Source organism: Esox lucius, chromosome 20, assembly GCF_011004845.1.
Source record: "Esox lucius isolate fEsoLuc1 chromosome 20, fEsoLuc1.pri, whole genome shotgun sequence".
NCBI classification, from domain to species: Eukaryota; Metazoa; Chordata; class Actinopteri; order Esociformes; family Esocidae; genus Esox; species Esox lucius.
In genome coordinates, this window is record NC_047588.1 from 28466822 (window position 1) to 28490255 (window position 23434).

At 43.7% G+C, this 23434-nt stretch overlaps 1 protein-coding gene across 2 annotated transcripts; it reads left to right on the forward strand.

Moving 5' to 3' along the window:
• Positions 1 to 1003: 1003 nt before the first annotated feature.
• tars2 (threonyl-tRNA synthetase 2, mitochondrial) lies at positions 1004 to 22329 on the forward strand. Of its 2 annotated transcripts, XM_034288844.1 has the most exons (19): positions 1004 to 1644; positions 1846 to 1935; positions 6830 to 7011; positions 7916 to 8030; positions 8142 to 8263; positions 8880 to 8988; positions 10538 to 10602; positions 11378 to 11456; positions 12101 to 12247; positions 13670 to 13768; positions 14981 to 15147; positions 15267 to 15429; positions 15840 to 15977; positions 16463 to 16540; positions 16646 to 16746; positions 16973 to 17074; positions 17161 to 17233; positions 21258 to 21372; positions 22102 to 22329. In XM_034288844.1, the coding sequence occupies exons 1-19, from the start codon at positions 1114 to 1116 to the stop codon at positions 22242 to 22244; spliced, it is 2619 nt and encodes an 872-aa protein (XP_034144735.1). In that variant the 5' UTR covers positions 1004 to 1113; the 3' UTR covers positions 22245 to 22329. The 2 variants fall into 2 exon arrangements, with proteins under 2 accessions (XP_034144735.1, XP_010883111.1); XM_010884809.4 differs by lacking the exons at positions 1004 to 1644; positions 1846 to 1935 and adding an exon at positions 6167 to 6348.
• The last annotated feature ends 1105 nt before the right edge of the window (positions 22330 to 23434 follow it).

Below are 23434 nucleotides of genomic sequence, written 5' to 3' on the forward strand. Positions count from 1 at the left end.
CAGCATACCGCGGCGATCCTTGGGACGCCGTCATCACGCCGTCGGGGAGCAGCGGCGACGGGGACTTCCTCTCTTCGTCGTCGTCGTCGGTTTCTCGCTTCCAAGGTTACGGAGTGGGGAAGAAAGCAGCAAATGTGAAGGAGGAAGAGTTAAAGCGGAAGCCATCCTCTTCCTCAGTAGGAAGCAGTAAGACTAAGAAGGATGTCCAAAACAGTCAGGGGAAGAATCACGGAAGCGACAGATCAGTTGGAGGAGAGAGGAGAGCGTCTGTAGGTTCCCGAAAGGCCAGCAGTGGGTCAGAGGAGGGAGGAGTGAGTGGAGCAAGGGATGATAAGGGAAAGAAAGGAGTAGAGGATGGTGGGGGCTCATCTGACGGGGAGGGCGGGCAGTACCACCGTATTGAGACGCTAGTATCGCCCTGCACCGAGGGAGCACCTATCCAGTCACTTGGGGCCTTTTCCAACCGCCAGCCAACCGGAGAGCGCATCCAGACGGTTGAGAGCATTCGTGTTATTGGCCGAGGGCTGCGTCGCGGCGGAGGGGGAGGCGGAGGGGGGAGGCCGGGCGGAGGGATGTGGTATGAGGAGGAGGGGTACCTGGATGCCCAGACCCCCCCACCCGCCCCTCAGGCCGGTTCTGACGACATGCCTCCCCCGCCCCCACACCACCTTCTCCCTCCTCACCCCAATCCCCCTCCTCACCCCCATCCTCACCCGCACGGACCCCCGCCTCCGTTCCAAATGCCCCCCTACCATGGGGAAAGCCCCCAGGGTGCTCTCCCCTCCCATCTTCATCACCCCCCTCCTCCCTTCTTCAACTCCCCTCCTCCCCCCATCCCACGACCCCCACCCCCTCCTATGCCCCAGCCACCTCCGCCCCCTCGCAACTTCCTCCCTCCATCGGCAGTCATGGTAGGTGGGGTGCTAGTCCCCATCGATCGCCAGCTGCCGATCCCTCCCCAGGCCCATTCAGAGGGGGGAGCGGACCGCGGGGGGCTGGGAGGGGGACCAAGAGGCGGTAAAGGTGGACCCCCTCCCCTCATGTCTTCCCTGTTAGGCGAACCCCCTAAGATGCCTCGTCCCGGCACGGTCAAAGAGCATTTCCCCCCTCGCCATGCACCCCCCCTCCACCGCCCTGGAACCCCTGGTGCCCCCCCTCCCTTACTGGGCCGAGTTAAGGATGGCCTTAACCTTCCCCCGCAGCCCCCCTCTCCGTCCTCTACCCCTCCGTCTCCCTCCGGCGACCCCCTCCCTCCCTGCCCACAAGCACCTCAGCTCCAGCGCCCTCCAGCTAGCCCTCCCGGTCAGCCTCGACACACCAACCACCCTAGTCGCCCCTCCGCCCCCCTCTCCCTCCTGCGTCTGCCCTCCCCCATCCCCCGTCCCCCCATCCTCTCCCTCCCCGTTCCCCAGAGACCTCTTCTCCACCCTCGTGGCCCCCCTTCCCACCCGCATCTCAACCGAGACCAACCCATTTTTCGTGGGGGCAAGCGTCCTGGCCCTCCCTTTGGCGGGGGCAGAGGTGGTCCATTCTACCCCCCAAAAAGACCTTTCTTACCTCCACGCTATTGAAGTATTAGTCCGCAACCAGCTGATTTTCCAGAAACTCCCCCAGCTAGCCGGGGTGGCGTGTAGAAGCATTTTGGTATGACCTTAGTCCATCCTCTGTGTGTTAACTCTAGTGTAGTCATTCACTGTACTACATTCAGCTGAGCACACCTGCATACAAACTAGCTCTTCACCTCACCATACAGTACCAGCTTAGCCATTATACACAGAGCACTATGGATGAAATGAGTAACCAAATCAAAATTTGCCTCCCCAACTCCTCTCCTCCAATCCTCAGGAGCAACAGTGTTCTCTACTCCTCACAAAAGAAAGATGGGGCGGTGAACTAGAAGGAAGACGACAAGCAAATAGGGAGGAAAAAAAACAGGTGGTTATTCTCTTTCACTTCAGCTCTCCTCCACCTCCTAGGTGGTTAACCTGATTTCAACACTTTCAGAGAATGAAGGAGAGTGAATGAGAGTGAGAAAGAGAGAGGGGGATGGGGGGGGGTTGAGGAAGGTGTTGGTGTGTGTCTGAAATAGCCCTTCTCGGTAGTAATGGGTCAGCCAATGAGTGTTCAATAGTGTGTGAATGATCAGTGTGATGTGCAGTTCCTCCACGATAACACGCAGCCAGTCTATTATGTAAATAACCATGTTTTTCACTTTCTGTTCTTCTGGTCTCTCTCTCTGTATATTTCTTAGCTTTTAAATGTATAGACTGAGGTGGCTGTGTTACAACTATTAAATCTGTTTATGTAAAGAGGAGATGGATCTCTTATCTAACTTGTGATTGATACGACTGTAAAGAAGCTTTACTGACACATCAAGGCAAACGTGTGTTCATGCTTCTTGTTGCTCAATCCAACTGCCACTTTGTCTTCATCTCTTCAAACTGAGAGGGAGAGAGCAAAAGGAGGAGAGAGGGGATGAGAGTGAAGAATCATCCAGTGTAAGGGCTGTTGAGGTACAGACTAATAAAGCAAGGTTTGAACCCAACCAGGGGAGGGTACTGCTTTTTTTGACACCGTCACTGTCATGGATACTGGCAAGATCACAATCGCCGCGGTTGTAATTATTGCAGTACTTTTCTTTATGTCCAAATATTCAAGACTTAATTGCACTGTTGAAATGTTATTTCTGACAATACAAATTCTTTTTTTTTTTTTTTTTTTAAACTGGTCATTTGTTCTGAGTTATTTGGGATTTCATGCTGTGGTTTTTGTTATGCGTGGCTGAAACATGATGTCAGATGTAAATATCTATACTTACCTATGCATGTGCAGCCAACGAGGGATAGAGGCATTTTCAATGTTTGTTTTTCTTTCAATGTGTTATTATTTCTGTTTTGTTCAGCCCTTTTTCTGTCCAGTTCCTTTTCCCCAACTGTTTCCTTTCCTAGTTGTTGTTTATCCTTCTTCTGACAACTTCCTTGATCAACGTTTGGAACTGTAGAATACCACATTTCACCAATGAAAAGTAATTTGTTAATTACCAATCAAGACAATGGCAAATGCTCATCTACATTTGCTTCAGTGTTAAGGCTCATCAGTTTATTTTGGGGTTCTGCCATAAACTTAGAATCAAAGCTATGGTGTCTTCAATCAGTGCTACACATCTGCTACTATTCTTTCTGTATGAGAATGTATTCGTATGTACCTGGTCATTATTCCCTGATTGGTTTGTCTAGTTGCCCTGCTGTACAGTTTACTGACTTGGCTTATAACTCAAGCCACTGCTGACCATCAGGACAGATTAACATATGTAACTTTTCTTTGAACAGTTTGTGTAAATAATAATAGAAGTTTAATGTGTTCCTGAGTTTAAAATAGGTGTGTTTAAGTACCTTAGGAGTTGAGAAACCTGACTGTGTGTGTGTGTGTGGTCTGCATTCACCATATTTGGGGAGGGTTGTATTCTGTTTTTCTCTTGATGAGATGCATTGCCATTCTTATTATGATCATCAATGATGCTTTATCATTAATCTTTGTGTCCAATCCTTTCCGTTGCAACTTCTCTACCATTTATTGTTCCTGTAGGTCAATAATTTTGAATATTTATCTTCCACAGTTACAATTTAGACGGGCAGTCAACAAGACGTACCGTTAAAACCTCTCAATGGAGTGTTGAATGGAGCTTTAAAGACAGCCTCTACACAGTGCTATGGTCAATTCCGAAATCCACCTCTTGGCCTCACCGTTTAGGTGCTTTTAGATCTGGAAGGATTGTTAAGGTGTAATCTCCCTCCAGCCTCTCGGTGGCAAGACACGACTATTACCCATTTACACCTATCCAGAACTTTCATTCTGTAAAGTACATAGGAGTAGGGACTATGAGTTGATTGGTTACAGGGACAAGCAGAGTAACAACTTATTGACCGCAGAGCACTGACATAAAGACAGTACTGTACCGTATGGGACTAGACTGCGGTAGTCTGGTGCTATTAATCCCATTGTGCGTTTAGTTCTGTTGAGTGAAGAAAATATCCTAATCCAGGAGTGTGTGACCATGTGTTTTCTGCTTGTGTGCGCACACACCACACTCACACTTAAGTTTGATGTTGCATCCTTAGGTTTTTGTATCTGCATTCAGCAGCCTTGGCTGATGAGGACTTCCTTGCTGTGCAGCACATCCTTGCACAGAGCTCCTTCCACATTGGCTGCATTTTCAAAGGCAGCCTGATATTTTTTCCCAACAATCAGACAATCAGAGTTGGTTAGTGATTGGACTGAACCAATTACTGGAGGGAAAAGTCTGAGTTGCTACCTGTGTAAATGCAGCTGTATATATGTATATTCTATCACACCCATACCTGCTCCCAAATCAGTCAATTACATGTATTATGTTCTGGTGGTAGGAAGTGGTTAAATGCTGGTCGTGTTTGTTTTGACTCCCCTTGTACCCCAGGTGGGTGGAGATTTCCCTGTAGGACCAATGGAATGGTGTAAAAGGTGTTAACTCCACTGATCTGGGCTAAAGGCAGTACAAAACAAAGTTATTGTAGCCTGCTTACCACCAATTCTTAATGTCTAATGAAATTCTCCAAGTATAACATTACAGCAGCATCTGTGTGGTTTTAAGTAGATTTCTTTTATTTCCTTCACATTTCAGAAAAGGGAATGGGTGAAAGCAGTCAAGGACATGCACCAAAACAATTTGCTTTCACAATTTTTCCCCAAACCGTATAGATGTAGATGAAAAGCCCTGGCAGACATGAGATAAAGTATACAAACATACCTGTTTCACTTTAACAATGCACACCTTTCTGTGGTGGGCTTCTGCATATGCAATTCTGATGTTGAACAATTGTGTGTGATAGTGAGTGCTATTTCTATGACTAGCCAAGAAGTTGCCATAGTGTTTAGGGGGAGGTTTAGAAAATATAGGGTTAAGGATGAAATCCATAAACATAATTAATTTAATAGTTATTTCTTCAATTTCTGTTTATGTTCATGCATTTAATATTTTCCCATTGGCCAAATCAAAAAATAATTAGGAATACTGACCCCCTGAGGGTTTTAAGGGTAACCATATTCGGAAAATGTTATTCTATTGCAGGTATTACTCCCATTCTATCACCTAGCTCTCCTTTGCCTTTTTTTGAGGATTATGCCGAAGTCTACTTTTCTGGAACACTATATCGTCTCTATATAGTACCCAGTTAAATATTTCTAGCACCCCCAAGCGTCGGATTAATGTTCTGACCACTAAACGATCCTTTTTGCGGCACTTGCAAAACAAACCCCTTCTTTCGGAAAACATTTTTTTTGCCTATTTTAATACAGAAACACTGCAACCCTTTGAGGGAAGGTTATGTACATTTATGTTTAATAAATTCAGTCACGTGTATACCAGTAAAATAGAATTAACGTTCCCTAGAAATGTAATTTATACAGAGGCTAAGGTTTGAATCGTATCTTGTGTAGAAAGAAATGACTACGTACCATTGATCATATCACCGTGCTTTCTTTAGTGATGTGAATTTGAGAAATGAGTAGAGGAGCCGAGACTTCTCAAAGTTGACTTTAATAAGGATGCTCAGCTGTCAGCTATTATCCTGCCGACTCTAATTCTACTGCTGCTACGTCTTTATCTAAAACATGTTTACGAAATAGGCAAGTCATAGTGTTCATTTCACAAGTTTAATTGTTAAAAGTAGCATATTACCAATTCTTGGTCAGTGCTTTTAGCTCTTAATGTAACGGTGGTCTAACCAATGTATGCTGCTCTTTTCATGTGGCCTGTCAGTGAACGGATAGTGTGTTGCCGGCTCGGTGGACCCAGCAGGTTGCCCACTGTGGGTCAATACTGTTATAATAATCATTCACAGATGCAGTGACCTACCCACATTGGAATGGTTTCATTGAAAGCGTAATTTGATATTTGGCATCATTTTACCTTTATTTAACATGCGCCTTTTCAATAAATTCGGGTACTTTTGCATTTCAAGTACATTTTAGATAAATGTGAAGTTACAACCTCTGTATGCCTGAAATAGATCCATCCGAATATTTTACAGATTAGTGTGCGCGCCTTCGGTCACAGTTTACGCTCATCGACGTGCGAGCACGTTACAAGTTTCCACCCTTTTTTATACTGGCCAATCACAATTGTTGTCAATTTTACTTCATTCTTCCGGTGTTATGGCGGCTCGCAGTGCAGGGGACAACGCGTGAGAAATGTGATTATAGAAACTTGGTCAAACCGGTGGATTGAGGATGCTCGTGACCGGGCTGTCTCGTTTGCCAGTCTGCTGCTCGTCACTGCGGGCAATACTTCGCTCTCAGAGGCCCTATAGCGAGGTGTAATGTTAATAAAACGTAGCTATACAGTGTCATTGTGTAGCTAGCCTGTTCCTAGTTAGTGGTGTATTACTTTCTTACGATAGCTCAGGGACTGGGGAGGGCGTGTCCTCTGTCAATATTGTGCATATTTCTGTATAGCCCTAGGTAAAGGGTGGTAATAATATGTAGTGTGGATCTTGATGTTTTGGGTTCTTTGGTGGGGAGGGGTTGGTCGAGGTGGACGGTTTTGTCCCAAGGAAACACTGGGTTTCTTCTCTGTTTAAATATGCAACTAGAAATGTAGGTATGTTAGATGATATGAACTTTATTTAAATTAATTCCACACTGGTTGGTCTGTGAAATCTTATGACTTGGTAATAGGGCAATGCTGTCCTGATAGTGTAATTCTGTCATTGTTTTTGTGGTTTATTGTTAATGTTATTGACCCATTTCCCCTTTTCTCTTCCCTTTTCCCTATCTGCTCCCCTTCCACTTTCAGAAACGGGCATCTGATGCTATAACTGAGCGTGTGCGGTTGTTTGAGTCTCTTAGAGAGAGGCGGTGCCAGCATAGGACCAGGGATGCTACCGAACAGGCCCTTATTATCCAGTTGGCTAATGGCAGGACCGTAAAGGGCACTGCTGGAGTTACCACGCCCCTACTCATCGCCCAGAATGCACGGTTAGACACTTGTCTGTTTTTTAATCTAGAACCCTAAAAGCAGTGAGATTTTTGTAATTATTTGTTGCAGGAGAGGTACATCAAAATTAAAACCTAATCATTATTGGAAAATATCAGGGTTTCCCCTATATTTAACCTGTGGCCGCACTTTTTTGTAATCGGGTAGTTTTTTTAAATGTATTTTTTAAGCAGTGTTTGTGTAGCCCACAGGTGACGGTGAAGTTTGGATCTCTGGATTTCTTCATCCCAGATATTATAGATGCCAAAAAAGGAAAAACACTTGTTTTTGGTCTAATTAAAGGTTTGGCCTAGGCATAAATTAGATGTTAAAATGGTAGAATACCTTTAAAATAACCACAAGAAACTACATACACATCAGAAGTCCAAATTCAGTTGTGCTTTGAAATATTACTCCCACCATCACTAACTATACTTCAGAATTCCCTGCAGAGTCCTATACACCCCATATTGAGTGTGTGTATATATGTATGTATATACAGCTCTGGAAAAAAATTAAGAGACCACCACACCTTTTTCTTTCCTTTCCAAAAAAGTCAAGAAGGAAGCTTTTGAGTGAGGAAAAGAAGGGTTTAAATTAAGAGACCACTCAAAATGTTATTTTTCAACTTTTTTGGAAAGGAAAGAAAACGGTGCGGTGGTCTCTTAATTTTAGCTGGAGCTGTATATGAATGTATATGTGTATATATAACACACACTAGTTTGAAGAATGGGTTTTTCATTTTGGTTTTACATTCTGGACCATCCATTTGAATATTAATTGTCATACTAAATGAATAGTTTGAAAGTTATTCCCAACTCTTCTGAAAAGGGTGTTCCATGTTCTGTGTAATTTGTCACCGGCAATAGAACGATACTTGAACTAGGCTTCACTCTGTCTGCACAGTGTAAAAGGTGCCTTAGTAAGCAGAGTGAATGGAGAACTCTGGGAGCTGTTGCGCCCTCTGGAGGCTGACTGTGAATTACACCTGCTGGACTACAACACCGCAGAGGGCAAACAGGTATTAACGAAGTCCCATCAGTCCTGTTGTCCCTCATCCGAACCAATTGAAGATGGCAGATGTGGGTCAGTTGGAGATGTAACAGTTGACCTCTGCTCTGCCTTTCCCCAGGCCGCATGGAGAACAGGAGTGTGTGTAGTGGCAGGGGTGTTAGAGAAGGTGATTGGGGCTGAGGTGTGCAGAGAGGGCCTGTCCAAGTCTGGGCTCTACTGTGACTATGTGCTTGAGAAGAGGTAGGACAAATGTTCATTTGGTTTCTCTATCTTTTCCATCTAATATGTGACTCATTTGTGTCTGTTTCTCAAAGGTTCATTGCGTGGCCTCCTTTTAAGACCGGTTTCCTGAACTCTCATTTTTCTAATTTCTCCTCTGACCTGTTCCCTTAGTGGGTTTCCCTGAGCAACTGTAGATATGGAGTCAAAAGGATTCCACATGTATAAGCATGTCTATCTCTTACGCTCCCATGATACCCTTTTTCTATCTGTAAGGAAGACACCAGATCTGGAGTGTAATTCATTTTGCCATACAAAACCTTGTATTTGTTTTAACATTTCATCAGCAAAAAGCACACAAGAATGGGATGTTTCCCCAACATCTTGGATATGTCAAATGTTTGTATGGCCCGTACTGTTTGATTCTGTTGATAAATATTTTGCAAGGGAAAAGTTTTTTTTGTTTTAGCTTTTGGTTGTTTTAAATTAGAATGTATTCCTAATCAACATACATGATGAAATATGGGTCGTAAAACATCTGCAGAGATTCATTAAATACCAATAAATCAGTTGTCCATTTGTAAACATACACGCACTGTGTTGGTCAACAGCAGTAACCCCCCAGTGTCTCCCCCAGTGCCCTGTCCCTACCAGAGCTGGAGGCGAGGTGTGAGGAGGCCGCCAGCCAGAAGCTTCCTCTCTCCAGACTGGAGCTGACGTCGCAGGAAGTCAGGGAGCTCTTCCAGGTCTGACATCAGTCATTGGCTTTGTCGATAATGGTGTCCTGGTACACAACCGGTCAAAAGTTTGGGGTCACTTAGAAATGTCCTTGTTTTCCATGAAAGCATACATGAAATGAGATTGAATAGGAAATAGTCATTAACAAGGTTAGAAATAATTTATAGCCTTACATACCTTTGTCATTATATTTGTCAATTTGTTCAGGTGATTTCACCCCATGCTTCCTAAAGCACCTCCCTCAAGTTGGATTGACACGATTGGCAGTTCTTGCGTACCAAATGGTCAAGCTGCTTCCACAACAACTCCATAGAGTGGAGATCCAGTGACTGCGCTGGACACTCCATTATAGACAGAATGCCAGCTGACTGATCTTCCCTAAATAGTTTTTGCATAGTTTGTAGCTGTGCTTTGGGTCATTTTCCTTGTAGGAGGAAATTGGCTCCAATCAAGTGTCATACAAGTGGCATGGCGTCGCAAACTGGATTCTACTAGATCACTTTTACCCAGTACAAATCTCCCACTTTACCACCATCAAAACACCCCCAGACCATCACAATGCCTCCACCTTGTTTCGCAGATGGCGTCAAGCACTCCTCCAGCATCTTCTCATTTGGTCTGCATCTGAAAAAAAATCTTTATGATCCATACACCTCAAACTTAGATTTTCTGTTCTAAACACTTCCAATCTTCCTCTGGCCAATGTCTGTGTTCTATTGCACCTCTTAATCTTTTTATTGGCCAGTCTGAGATAAGGCTTTTTCTTTGCAGCTCTGTCTAGGAGGCCGGCATCCTGGAGACACCTCTTCACTGTTGAGATTGGTGTTTTGCGGGTACTATTTAATAAAGATGCCAGTTGAGAACCTGTGAGGGGTTTGTTTCTCAAAAATTAAGGACATTTCTAAGTGACCCTAAACTTGAACACTAGTTTATATAGTTATATACTACATAGGGAAGAATATGCTAGTATGTAGTTAAAACTGGTACATAGGGAAGAGGATGCTAGTATGTAGTTCAAACTGGAAGTGGTTGCTATTCATAACAGTCATTCAGAACAGCACTGTTGTGGTAGGAAATGTGCCAGGACTCTGTTCTGCACTAAATGGATTTTCCTTGGAGCCTTCGATTAGTCTGGACACTGATGCAGAAATAATATTAATATTGTTGAGTAAATATGAGACATGCTGGTATTCCAGTTATGGTCTTCAATATTACCTCAACATAGCTAAACAGGATAAGCACATCCAGATACTATCGGCAGGTGCTGAAGTTATAGGTGAGCTTAAAATAAGAAAGCAACTTTATCAGTAACTCGGCTTGGAGCATGAATGGCAGTTTGCTGTGTTTTCATCTGTATTCTTCGCAGTATGGTAGGGCATGTTATTTTTGTAGGTCTGCTGCCCACCTCATACCTGTTACAGCTTGTGTAATGGACTGTTTGCATGTGTTGTCTTTAATCGGTGCCTATAATAGTCATCATCCAGGAATGTGTGTAATTCAAGGGGTGGGTCTGTGATCTGCCTGTGTGAAATAAACCGAGTGTGTTTTCTCATCTAGGACAGTCATCTAAGACTCCAGTTGATTGAAGAACAGATGAGTGGTCCTACTTTGACAGTGTACAGGTCTGTTTCTCCACATCTAACCTTGTCTCCAGGCTGTGTCCCACTGTGGACAACTGCCTGGGAGATCAGTCACTCCAGACTGGCCGTAGACTGGCCAAACAATTAAACTGTTGTGACCATAATGGCTGAAGTGTTTGTCTTAGATTTTTACAAGTTGTGTAACTGTTAGGCATGGCTGACTTGGCTATAAGGTTATTCTGTGTGTGAATAAGGTTTTGACTTCAAATTGGAAGGTTAAACTGCTTTGAGAAATAACTCCTCACCAAATGACCCTTGGCTTTTCCAGTTGCAGTAAATGTTACTGCAACAAGTCAATTTCTTAGAGGCTATTCGTAATATTGTTATGATTTTGAGTTGAATGTGCTTACGATTCTGCTTCAAATCAAATGTATTTTTTAAAGCCCACTTTACAACAGTTGTCACAGTGCTTTTACTCAAGTTGTGCTCAAACAACTAAATTCACAATAGGTAAATTATACCGAAATAGACTCGGTTTATAATCAAGGCGACAAAAATTGTATCATACAAATGATAATCATGTATTCTTTATAATCAATTAATAAATAACTTGATGTAAAAAATAAAATACAAATTATGTCATGAACTAATATAATGGACCCTCTTTTTAATTATTCATAAAGCTTGACATTTTTTTAGCATTTTCTGCAACTGAACACTCCAGTCTGATGGCTCATTTTATCATTCTTCCTGAAGGTGTGTATACCGGCCAGCCCCAGATTTACCCCTGTCTCTTTCTGCTCTGTGTTGGTGTCAGGTGGGGCGACAGCATAGGTGTCTGCAATGGCCCGCTCCTTCCCCACACTGGTCTCCTCAAGGTCTTCAAAATGCTGCAGGTGTGTGTGTGTGTGTGTCTTTGTTTAAAGATGTAACTCTGCACTTTAACATCTTAGTAATTGTTTTTTCAACTAAATGTGGCGTTGAGAACTAAAACAACACACATCCCTATACATATGGACAGCGTTGTATTTTAAGGTGCTTGTGATGAAGTCCAGTTTTATAATACCATCCTTGATCCGAGCCATGTTTCACTTCTACACAAGTGGGTAAACCTCTTGCAGGCAATTAGTCTTTCACCCAGGCAACCCTGTTTCACCTCCTGGTCAAGACGGAACCACATGATGCACATAAGATGAACGTTTTTCCAAGCATATATGCTTTCTTAGTGTCGTGTTGTACAAAGGAAATTGTCATAGTTTGCGCACAGATGGCAGTGGCCGTGTAAACAACCTCGGAAGCAGGATGTTGGGATTTAAGTGGCTGGTTTCCTTTTCCCTTGAATCTATATTGTCCCCTGGGGAAACATAGCCCATGTCCAGTAGTTCCTAAGTGGTGGCACTTAAAGATTGCTGCTACCTATCTTTTTCTGTCTTGTGGTTTTCCTTCCTCTCGGTCTCACATTCCCCCTCAACCTTTAACTGTAGAGACCTAGGACTAGCAGGGATAACTAAGGACCTCCGTCCCTCTTCTCTGTGTTAAGGCGTCTCCTGTAACGTTGTCCAGTACGGTTGGCTCGTCCCATGTGATGCGTGTGATGGGCGTGGCCTTCCCAGGAGAGAGGGAGAAGGAGGAATGGGAGAGAGAACAGGAGGAAGCACGGAAGAGAGACCACCGGCGTATTGGCAAGGTGAAGTGACCTGGAGAGACTGGCACCTTGAAAGTTTGGCCTCCAAACTCCAATGGAATTGAATTAGGGTTCCATTATAGAGATTGATGGTGTCGTTGACAGGCCTGCATATTGCTTTGGACCTTTGTGACCTTCCTAAATGGAGATTGTGTGCCTCACTGATACAGAGGATTGAATAATTATTCACTTCTCTTCAGCTTTTAAACCTTTAGTTGGATGGATTTCATTGTGATTTTAATGTTTTGATATTATTTTTTTTGTCTGATGGAGTTACACAAAATATGTCAGAGTTAACATTATTTTTTACTCTGTTCTTCAATTAAAAAATTTTTAATTATTACATAGTCCCTGCATAATTATTCAACCTCATTTGCCTACATTAATTCAGAAGTATTATTTGGCGTAACAGATAATTAAATTAATAAATTTGATCAAGATACAATTTTTTTTTATATGTAGGCCTACCACTTCCTCTGTCCCATCAGAAGCAGAGATAGATCTTGCAAGGTTTATTGAGATTGCAAAACAATCTTTAAAAACATGTAGTGCCACAGTTTAAAAAAAAAAGCATATCTTCGAGGCTTCTGTTAGGCTGTAGTTTTTACAAATTCTCAAAAAAATTGTTATCCTGCAACGCAGTGTGTGATAGGATCTTTTTCTTGTTCAATAGAGCCAAATCCAATGGAAGAATCCATCCATCTTCCCACCTTTGTTTTGCCACCAAGCAGATGGCCACAATAATTGTTACCAAAAAATATATACATTTTTAGATCGGACAGTTAGTCAATTACAGTCAGTCAGTTAGTCAATTACATCTTTTAAGCTTTCCTTGCACACTTTTAAACACTATTAAAATTAGTGCTGTTTACAATATTGTCTGAAACATCTGTCATAACTATGTAGGGAGTTTTAAAAAAGAGATACCAAGTAGTGTTTTACAGTGGATGTTCCCTTTAACACTGGTACAGACACAACATTACTGATTAACTGCCCCCTTTATTGTCAAGCACGTGGTGTCGGCATCATGGTGTGGTTCTACTTGACAAAGGATTTCCACAAAGACACATTTCTGTTTGAGAATCTACAGTAAGACTTAAATTGCTGTCTTGCCATGATCCCCAAGACATTGACAGAGTCTGACTTTTGGAAAGAATAATGGGTAAATATTGCACAGTCTGGCTTGTATAGACTTACCCAAGAATGCTCATCAATTTAATAGTTGCAGAAGTACTTTCTTGCATGCATAGTAAGAAATGCTTATCTGCAGAAATCAAGGTAAATAAGTGTTTACTTTTCTGTTTAAATGTTTTGAGATTGTTGACAACAGATCAGAATGAAATCTTACAGCAAATAGTGGAGAGTTATGTTAGTAAATACTTCAATCCACAGTAAATGACAAGATTTCCTCATGTGTTCCCCAAGGACCAGGAGCTGTTCTTCTTCAATGATGTCAGTCCTGGAAGCTGCTTCTTCCTGCCTAAAGGAGCTCACATCTACAACACACTCACTGACTTTATCAAGGTAACATGTACAAAAAACACAAACGTCTTAACTCAAAAGACACAACCGTTTTTGTGTTGCATATAAAACATAAATTATATGGAAAATAATGAACCTATGGACCTTTTAATTTTACTACTATTTTTGGTTAATACGTAACACAAATCTAGGGACCTCAGTTCTTTAGTAAACTCCAACACCCCCTGAATGGCTACTAGTTTTTCCATCTCTTCACCTGAAAAGGGTTAACTGCTCTCCTGAGCTCACAAGAAGCTTGTAAAACTTCATCCTCACTCCTGCAAAACTCCCTCCACTTTCCTGTTGAGCTTGTCTTCCCGGTGATTGTAAATCAGATGGATTTTCTCGAGGTCCAACACGGATAAAAGAAGTGGCCATATTTAAGGGGCTGGGACTGCTACTAAGTTCACATTCAGGAGGCACACCAGTGGTCTTTTACATGGGGCTGTGGAAAAATAATCATCTCCTGATGTATATGTAACATCTAAGTGCCAGTATCCTAAGTGACCATGTCTTAGTAAACTCATGTTTGGCGCTGTCACGTGGCGAAAAGAACAACAAACTCAAGGCCAGTTTCTCGAGCGTCAGAAAAACTAGCCTCATGGGGAGTGTCGTTTTTGGTACACTTTGAAACCAGAAACTGGCAGTGAAACTGTTTGTTTACGCAGTTGGATACATTTGGCCACCACATTGACACAACACAGGAAATAGAATGTCTGTGTTGCCCAGTAATAATGTTAATATTTAAAACCACCAGGCTTATGAGGATTGACCGGTATCTTCCAATACACTTGGTGATTGTCCGCTGTGCCATGAAAGCAATGTGATGTCCTTTCTTCATTGTCATTGCTGTAACACTCCCGTATAGCAAATAATTGTCATGTAAACCAAGGCCAGTTGAAGATGACTGAAAAGCTTATTTTTGAAATGTGAACATAAACGACACTTCTGAAAGTATTTATATGATCCATTAATTATGTAATTAATTACATACACACACACACACACACACACACACACACACACACACACACACACACACACACACACACAAACAGTTTCTCATTCAGAACTCTTTACCATGACCGTTGCGTCATCACACAGGAAATTGCCCCTCAGTTTCTACACTAACCTGGATGACACACACAGAACAAATCTGTCTCTACTAATGTAGTTTTTACACACCTCCCCCATGTCCCCTCTTCTCCCTCCCAGAGTGAGTACAGGAGGCGTGGCTTCAATGAGGTCGTGACCCCAACCTTGTACAAAACTGCATTGTGGGAACGGTCCGGTCACTGGGAACACTACAGTGAAAACATGTTCACTGTGTCAGGTGACACAGACACCTATGCTCTCAAACCCATGAACTGCCCCGCCCACTGGTGAGAGAACACACACACACACACACACACACACACACACAGCCTCAAATCCATGAACTTCCCTGTACACGGGTCACCAGTCAGCCCTCATAGACTGACACACCCGTTCTATTTCCCAGCCTAATGTTTGAACAGCGTCTGAGGTCTTGGAGGGAGCTCCCATTGCGCTGGGCAGATTTTGGGGCGCTGCATCGGAACGAACTGTCTGGGGCTCTGGGTGGTCTCACCCGTGTCCGCAGGTTCTGCCAAGACGACGCACACATCTTCTGCACTCCAGAACAGGTATACACACACTCACAGACATACATTTATATATATATATATTCCTTCCTTCCTGTCATGTAGATGTTTTTACTTCACTCTGATCTTCATGCCGGAAAGTCCCAAGACAGCACGCAGAGGAAGAAAGTGGGATTGTATTCATGTTTTTCCCTGATCCACTTATCCTATTAAAGTGTGCGCGTGCACACACACAAACACACACCCACTCACTCACATGATATTTCAGGGGTTTGTTTTCCACTCTGACTAATCCAATCAGTAGAACTCTTTCCTGTATTAGACAGTAAATGAAGTGGATCTGAGTGATACCTGAGCTTACATTCCATGTCACACTGTCTTTTACTGTGGTACGTTCTAGGTTCTCTGAACCCCCGCTCCCCTTGTTTTACCTCTCTGTCTGTCTCTCTCAGTTGGAGGATGAGATATTGGCGTGTTTGGACTTTGTGAGGAGTGTATATCGAGTGTTTGGGTTCTCCTTCCACTGTCTCCTTTCTACCCGGCCGACCCCCAGCCTGGGGGAACCGAAGCTCTGGGACCACGCTGAGAAGGTACCACACTGGGGCCAAATCTCTTCACATGTACTCTAATGGAACCGAATGTAACAGTGTAAATACATCTGGGTTTTAATACATAACCATCGGAGAACTAAAATGGTATTTGAATGCCCCTCCCACCACCACACCTGCTTTGACACAAGCAAAAGAAGGCACTCCAGCAAAGTCAGCTGTATAATGTGTTTACTGTGCCTCCCGGTCTCCCGGAAAGGACACGGTCTCCTCTACTGGAAGCATGATGACATCATGTAATGATAGGTACTTCTCCAGTCAGAGTGGAAGTACAGCCCTGTGTATGTGGCAGTCCAGTTTGTTCTGGGGCTGCTTCTCCCTGTGAGGAAGGAAACTGTGTTTAATGATTCACTTCTCTCTTCCCTTGTTTCTGGCCCACTGTTCACACTTTCCCTACCTTCCTCTGTCCTAACTTTTCTCCCTCTCTTTAACTTGTTCCCTTTCTCCCTCTCTCGGTCTCTGAGCAGCAGTTGGAGAGGAGTCTGGAGCAGTTTGGAGAGCGCTGGGAGCTTAACCCTGGAGACGGGGCATTCTATGGGCCAAAGGTTAATATTGGACCAGATCTTTCTGTCTATTTTGTAACGTTGGACCCACCTGAACGGAGCCCAGTTAATAAGACTTAAACACTCCCACATCTTCCCGTGTTGCAGATTGACATCCAGATCAGGGACGCCATTGGTCGACAGCACCAGTGCGCCACCATACAGTTGGACTTTCAGCTGCCAATCAGATTTGATCTGCAGTATGTGGGGTGAGTCGAATGTGGTGTCGTTAATGTTTCTTGATGCCGCTTCTGTTAATTGATGAGCTTGATTATTTTATTGGATTGCAATGTGGTTCGTTAAGTTTCTGTTTCTAAAATATCATCTTCCTTTTAACTACTTCCTTTCTGTCCCCTTCTCTCTCCCCCTGCCTCCCTCTCTCCCCCGCCTCCTCCTCCCTCTCCCCCCACCTCTCACTTTCTCCCCGTCTGTCAGGGAGGATGAAAAGACTCACAGGCCAGTGATGGTCCATAGAGCTGTTCTTGGATCACTGGAACGCATGATAGCTATACTGGCTGAGAGTTTTGGCGGGAAATGGTAAGAATGTCTGTCTGTATTGTGTTTGGTTTGATATTTACCTAAAATAGTTGGTCCAACATTCTCTTTCATCTCACTCTCTCCAGGCCTCTGTGGTTGTCTCCAGCGCAGGTCATGGTTATTCCTGTAGGGGTCAGCTGTGAGTCGTACGCCGTACAGGTCAGTACTACAGGTCCGCTTGGGTCTCTTGGTCCTGCGTCCCCCCACACCAGCGGCTTTTCATACCCCACTCGCTCACTCCAACAAATGGTCCCACAATGGGCCACGCTCCTGCGCTGTAATTTTACCTTTCGCAGTGTTCATTTAGGGCTTGTTTGCATTATGGGAGAAAGCGTGAATAATGCTAGACTTGCCTGAGTTTGCGTAATCATTTCCATATTGTTTGAATATACACCCCCATGTTCCAGACGTACCATGCAGGATAGTGGCTGTCAATCACGGCGATATATGTGTGCCCTGCCTCCTGGGCTCTATCGAAAATGTTTCGCACGCTACATCAGAAGGTGGCGTCTCGAGCCATCGATGTTGCGTAAAGTTGCCAATAAAATTATCTAGCGTCTCGAGTCTCTGAAAATGTAGCGTAAATGTAAACAAGCCTGTAGTGTGCAAAATCAAGTGTGTCTGGAAGGATTCTTTGGTTATTGATTAAATACCAGTATGTGCTTGTCCAGACCGTAATGGGTATTAGGGCTGGGGAACAGGGCAACATCATTGTCTGTCCACTGTTTTTGGACAGCCACAATTGATGGAGATGACAGCACTATCTCCTATTTGAAGTTCACCAGGTCCACCTTCATGATCCAAAACAGTATGTGGAAGTTAAACTATTATCCTTATTAAAACTATGAAGATTGTAAAAAGGTCTAGAGAGGAGAGCTGCAGTCCTTAATTGTCCTATTGGTCAAGCGGTTTTCGGTCATGGTCAACCAGAAAATCCATCCATCTCTGGTCCAAAGGAAGGTTTATTTTAGAAGGTTTTCTTTGCTAAGGGTGATAATGAGAGGGAATTTAAAGCTGTTTCCACATTGGGAGGTTAAACTGCTGTAAGAAATCACTCTGCTGAAGGTCACCTGAAACTGACCACTTGTAGTAAATGTTACAATGAGAGGTTGAACTTGAATCGGCTGTTTGTGAACAGACTTTGTAGTATTGCTGAAACTTTATTATTGTCCTTAGCATCAAGCGTAAACGACGCCATGATGCTTAAATATGAAAATAAAAGTTTTCACAACTTCTTTTGCCTTTCAAAATAACACAAGACAAAACAACTACACTCTTATTATTTGTACGCACACAAAGCACATCTTCTGCAACTGATTTCGATCAGGTCTACTGGCTCACCTTTAACATTTTGACCTGAAACAGAAGAATGGCCAAGGGATGTTTTTCTTTCCCACACTATTGTTTGAAAACACAGTTTTTTTCCTCTGTCTTCTCCCTGATTGGTGTAAAGCAGTATATGACAGTGAGCGTAACAGTCAAGTAGCCTAAAAAGAAAGAAATGTTTCAGTTTCACATGAATTACCTAAATCCCTTTAAAAGGCTGCTACAGCTTACATTATAAAAGTTTTATAATGTTAACTTACAACATTTCTATATATGTGTGTGTATGTATGTGTATAATATATAATATACACATACACATACACATACACATACACACACACACACACACATACACATACACACACATACTAGGGAATTTATGCATACAATGTCCTTACTACGTTTTATCATGCTATTGTGGAAGACTTTGTCTTTTTTTAAATAAATGTATATAATTTTATTTATACTTATTTAACTTATGTTATTACATTGCATTATTCCAGGTGAAACAAATCGCACTAAATGAAACTATATCGTAGCCTATACAGAATATTTTGTCATTTAACAGACAGCCTTTGTCAACTCGGTATGTTTCAAAGTTGTATTTTATATAAACCAATGTTTTCCAAAGATTTATAAAGTTCTGCATAGTGTATGGTTATTTCAAAGGAATTACAAAATCAGTAATCACTTATTTAGGTGCCTGTTTTTACAGCCTTAATTTATCTTGTTTGATACTGTTTTAACAACATCAAGGAATTTCCAAATATAGTCCCCCAGTTGTTTATTTCTCTAGGTTGGATACATTACATAGACTGTATTCTTTTGCCTGCTCTACTGAGTTATTCCATTTTAATTTGAATTGTATGAATAACATTTTTTAACATGGTGAAAAAAGAGAGTTTTACCAATTCTTTGAAAGGAAAAAGCAGGACCCTGGGGGTGTGTAATGTAACAATGGAGATTCCATGGCCTGAATTATCCCATCAGTGGGACATGAACATGTCTATCAGCATCCATGCCACTAATACGACCCTGTAATCACTACTTATCAGACCAGGGGTCAAATATGACCAGAGTATTAGACCGGGAGTGCTGTTCCAGGGTCAGTGTTGCCTTTTACGTCACAATACTTGGACTGTGTGGACCTGAGACGCCTGGTCCCAGGCCTGCGATTCACAGAGCCGCTTTGCGGCCTTCGTTAATCGGGCCGTACAACGTCGGCACACAACCATGGACCCTCAAGCACCCACACACTTCATCAGTTTGAATTTAATGCAGGGATCCAAAACTGGCCCCGCTCCCCATTTTCACAAGGCATTATTTGGTGTTTCTGTAGGAACTTCGCCAGGCCTCCGCTTTAGATTTGGAATGGGGGAATATAGGTTGTTGAATAGATCTGTGGGGATGGAATGAATATGAGGATGTAGACCATGAGGCCCCTTCATGGTGACGCTAGAGATCCACGTGGGCATGACGCGGCTCTCATCAGTATTCTAAATGTTACACCTGACAAGGAATTTCTGTCACAGCAACAGATGAGTACACCCATTAAAGATAATTGAGGCATTCAGTATTTCATATTGAAAGCCTCGGAGGCCTTGATCAGGACGTGGCTCCTTACACACAAGACTAGTCTTGTAAAAAGCCTGGCAGTCACCGCATTGACAGTAAATCCTCCTGTAGTTCGGCTTGTTCTGTGCTGTACTACTGTATGTAATGTGTGTGTATGGCTCAGGGGAATGGAGTCTTGTATACGCTGCTAATCTGTTTTCTCATGTTGCATAGCCAGGTAGCAAAGACACCGTTCTGTCAGACCTCATAGTGGAATGTACACAATGCCGTTACTCAGATCTTAGCCCGGAGCTAAGCGAGTGTTCAAATCCACACACACACCAGGTCAGGACAACTCAGAGATTCTGTATATCTGATTCCAGTCAAAACGGCTTCACTTCCACTCAATTGGCATTTGCCTGTGCAAATCGAGTAGACAGCCTCCCTTCCCAAAACTCACTGAAAAAGTGGCACAGTTGTGCGAAGGGCCAGGTGGCTGATTGAGCTGCTGGCAGATTGACTTTCTGAGTTAAATCAGCTTACATAACTCTGCTCTAGATCACTGAGATCTTCTCTCAACCAGTGGCTTATGGGCTGTTTAGGTGAGTGTTAATGGCTCCACAATAAACAGCCCAGTTTGCTTGGGGACCGACATATTGGTCTTCTTCCTTGGGTCTTTCCTGGCTCCAGTAATAACCTATGTAGTTCTGCGCCTCAGTAATAGGACATTTAACATCAGTAATTTAGTCTACTTTAGGCTGAATAGTCCTACAGCCAAAAATGATATAAATTAGGCTATTACGACTGTTGTCCTGGAGTTGGATTTTGTGGCGTAAATAGTCACACATCAGTGACTTTTGTTGCTCCGTGATTAATTAGCTTGTCATCAGAAAATACTTGAGCAAGTCCTGCTCTGTAAAGTGATTCATTCTCTTTGTAAACGAGAACAGAATTTGTTGAATCAGGTGTGCTATGAGTGGGACCAGAGTTGGGAGCCTTTCATGTATACTCTGTGAATTCACTAGGTGTGGGTTGCAAGATGAGATATTTCGAGATTACAGTTCATCCATAGTGTTGCCCAGGGTTTTGACTGGGTGCCTGCCACTCCTCTCTGGCTAGCCATCTCTTTCTGTTTCACTATGATGTGTTGTTCATTCATGGTCTGCTGCGTGTAGCCTCCTCCTTAATGGCAGATCCTACCATGTCCCTACTCTATCTACCTGGGGTAAGAGAGCCCCGGGCTGACAACAGTGCTGTATGATAGGCCTGTAATTCAAGCGATGTGCGTTCTTCTGTTGTTAAGGTGGTCCATCAGTTCCGGGAGGCTGGTTTCATGACAGAATTGGATGAGGGTGTGGGTGCCACCTTAAATAAGAAGATCCGCTCTGCACAGCTGGCCCAGTACAACTACATATTTGGTAAGAGTGGTTAATCACGTATTAGATTATTGTACATTCAACAAGAACTGAAAAACGTTTTGATTCTATATCTGTTTTTCTGTGTGCGCGTGTCTGTCTGTCTGTGTGCGCGTGTCTGTCTGTCTGTGTGCGCGTGTCTGTCTGTCTGTGTGCGCGTGTCTGTCTGTCTGTGTGCGCGTGTCTGTCTGTCTGTGTGCGCGTGTCTGTCTGTCTGTGTGCGCGTGTCTGTCTGTCTGTGTGCGCGTGTCTGTCTGTCTGTGTGCGCGTGTCTGTCTGTCTGTGTGCGCGTGTCTGTCTGTCTGTGTGCGCGTGTCTGTCTGTCTGTGTGCGCGTGTCTGTCTGTCTGTGTGCGCGTGTCTGTCTGTCTGTGTGCGCGTGTCTGTCTGTCTGTGTGCGCGTGTCTGTCTGTCTGTGTGCGCGTGTCTGTCTGTCTGTGTGCGCGTCTCTGTCTGTCTGTGTGCGCGTCTCTGTCTGTCTGTGTGCGCGTCTCTGTCTGTCTGTGTGCGCGTCTCTGTCTGTCTGTGTGCGCGTCTCTGTCTGTCTGTGTGCGCGTCTCTGTCTGTCTGTGTGCGCGTCTCTGTCTGTCTGTGTGCGCGTCTCTGTCTGTCTGTGTGCGCGTCTCTGTCTGTCTGTGTGCGCGTCTCTGTCTGTCTGTGTGCGCGTCTCTGTCTGTCTGTGTGCGCGTCTCTGTCTGTCTGTGTGCGCGTCTCTGTCTGTGTGACTCTCCAGTGGTAGGAGTGAAGGAGTGTGTGAGTGGCACAGTGAGTATAAGGACCAGAGGAGGGAACCAGCTGGGACAGAGAGACACAGAGGAGGTCCTGGCATCACTTAAACACCTACGAGACACACGCAGCAACATGGAGGACTTCTAACATACATACATACATACATACATACATACTTCTGGGTGAATACTGAGCACTTTTGTAATAAAATAAAATAACCTAAATCCATAAACCTCTGGATGTATTTTTAACACCCTTCTGTGTGTGTTCATGGGTGTGTCAGTAACTGGTTATGGACATGGTCTTGGTAATGGGCCAGTCTGTTTCAGTGTGCAGCTCTAGAATGCTATATCCATTTAAAAATTCTTATCAGCGGTTACTGGCGGCAGTTGTGATTTCTTGTTCATGCTCCTTAAATCAGCCCTGTTACATAAGACTGTCATGACTATCAAAATAGAAAGCCCTCCATACCTTTAAAAGCCTGGAAGACGAAAGGGAGGAGACTAAAGGGAAAGTGGGGGGACTTGACTAAAATAGGACGGGGAGGTTGTGTGTGTTTAGTGGAAACAGGAAAGCAGAACGAAGGTCCGGAAGGTTTGAACTTTTTTTAATTGAGAGAGGGCAACGGAATGGAAAGGACATGAGTCACAACAGCGACAGAACCGCTAGGTGAGCTGGAGGGGGGAGTTGGGTCATTATGACACAGAGGGGAGGGGCGGGGGTGGTAACAGATCAAACACAGACTAGCCTGGAAAAAAGGCTCTCTTAAGCAAAGCACCTATAGGCCAAAGGTGACCGTTATGTGTGCTAAGTTGTATGAGTGCCCTTCACTGCTGAGACACAACAACAAGGAGGCTGAGAGGAGTTGAACTGGGTCCATGATTGGGAGGCTTTGGAGGCGTATAGGTCCCCAGACCCCCCCCAGACCTTGTTCCCAGTATTTCACCAGAGGAGGAGAAGCTGGACTGGGCCCTGTGCTCCAAACACAGATTAACGGTCAGGCGATTTTAAAATGGGCCAGATAATGAAGCTTATTTCCAATACTCGGGTGAAATGCCTCAAATTCCTTGTCCCTTTATTTACTTCTTTTTTTTTCATGAAATGTACCAAGCCGCAAAGTCTGCGGAAAGTTCCACAGTAGTTCCAAAGTGGTGACATAGACCATTAGTATCAGTGAGCACTCCTGGAACCATTAGCTAGTTACTGATAACGATGAGCGTGTCAGTCCCCCCCCCCCCCCCAGCTTTCCTTCCCTCCCCCTCTATCATTTTGTCTCTTGTCACTCGCTTTCCTTGCTCTCTACTTTGACTGTACTCTCCCTAGTAGCTAGCTCTGAG

Excerpts from the sequence above, each read along its gene's own strand:
- tars2 (XM_034288844.1), top strand. The coding sequence starts at position 1,114 with ATGCACCCCCCCTCCACCGCCCTGGAACCCCTGGTGCCCCCCCTCCCT. Across the intron at positions 16,541-16,645 it reads GGGCATTCTATGGGCCAAAG|ATTGACATCCAGATCAGGGA; the intron begins GTTAATATTGGA and ends CCCGTGTTGCAG. Across the intron at positions 21,373-22,101 it reads CCAGTACAACTACATATTTG|TGGTAGGAGTGAAGGAGTGT; the intron begins GTAAGAGTGGTT and ends GTGACTCTCCAG.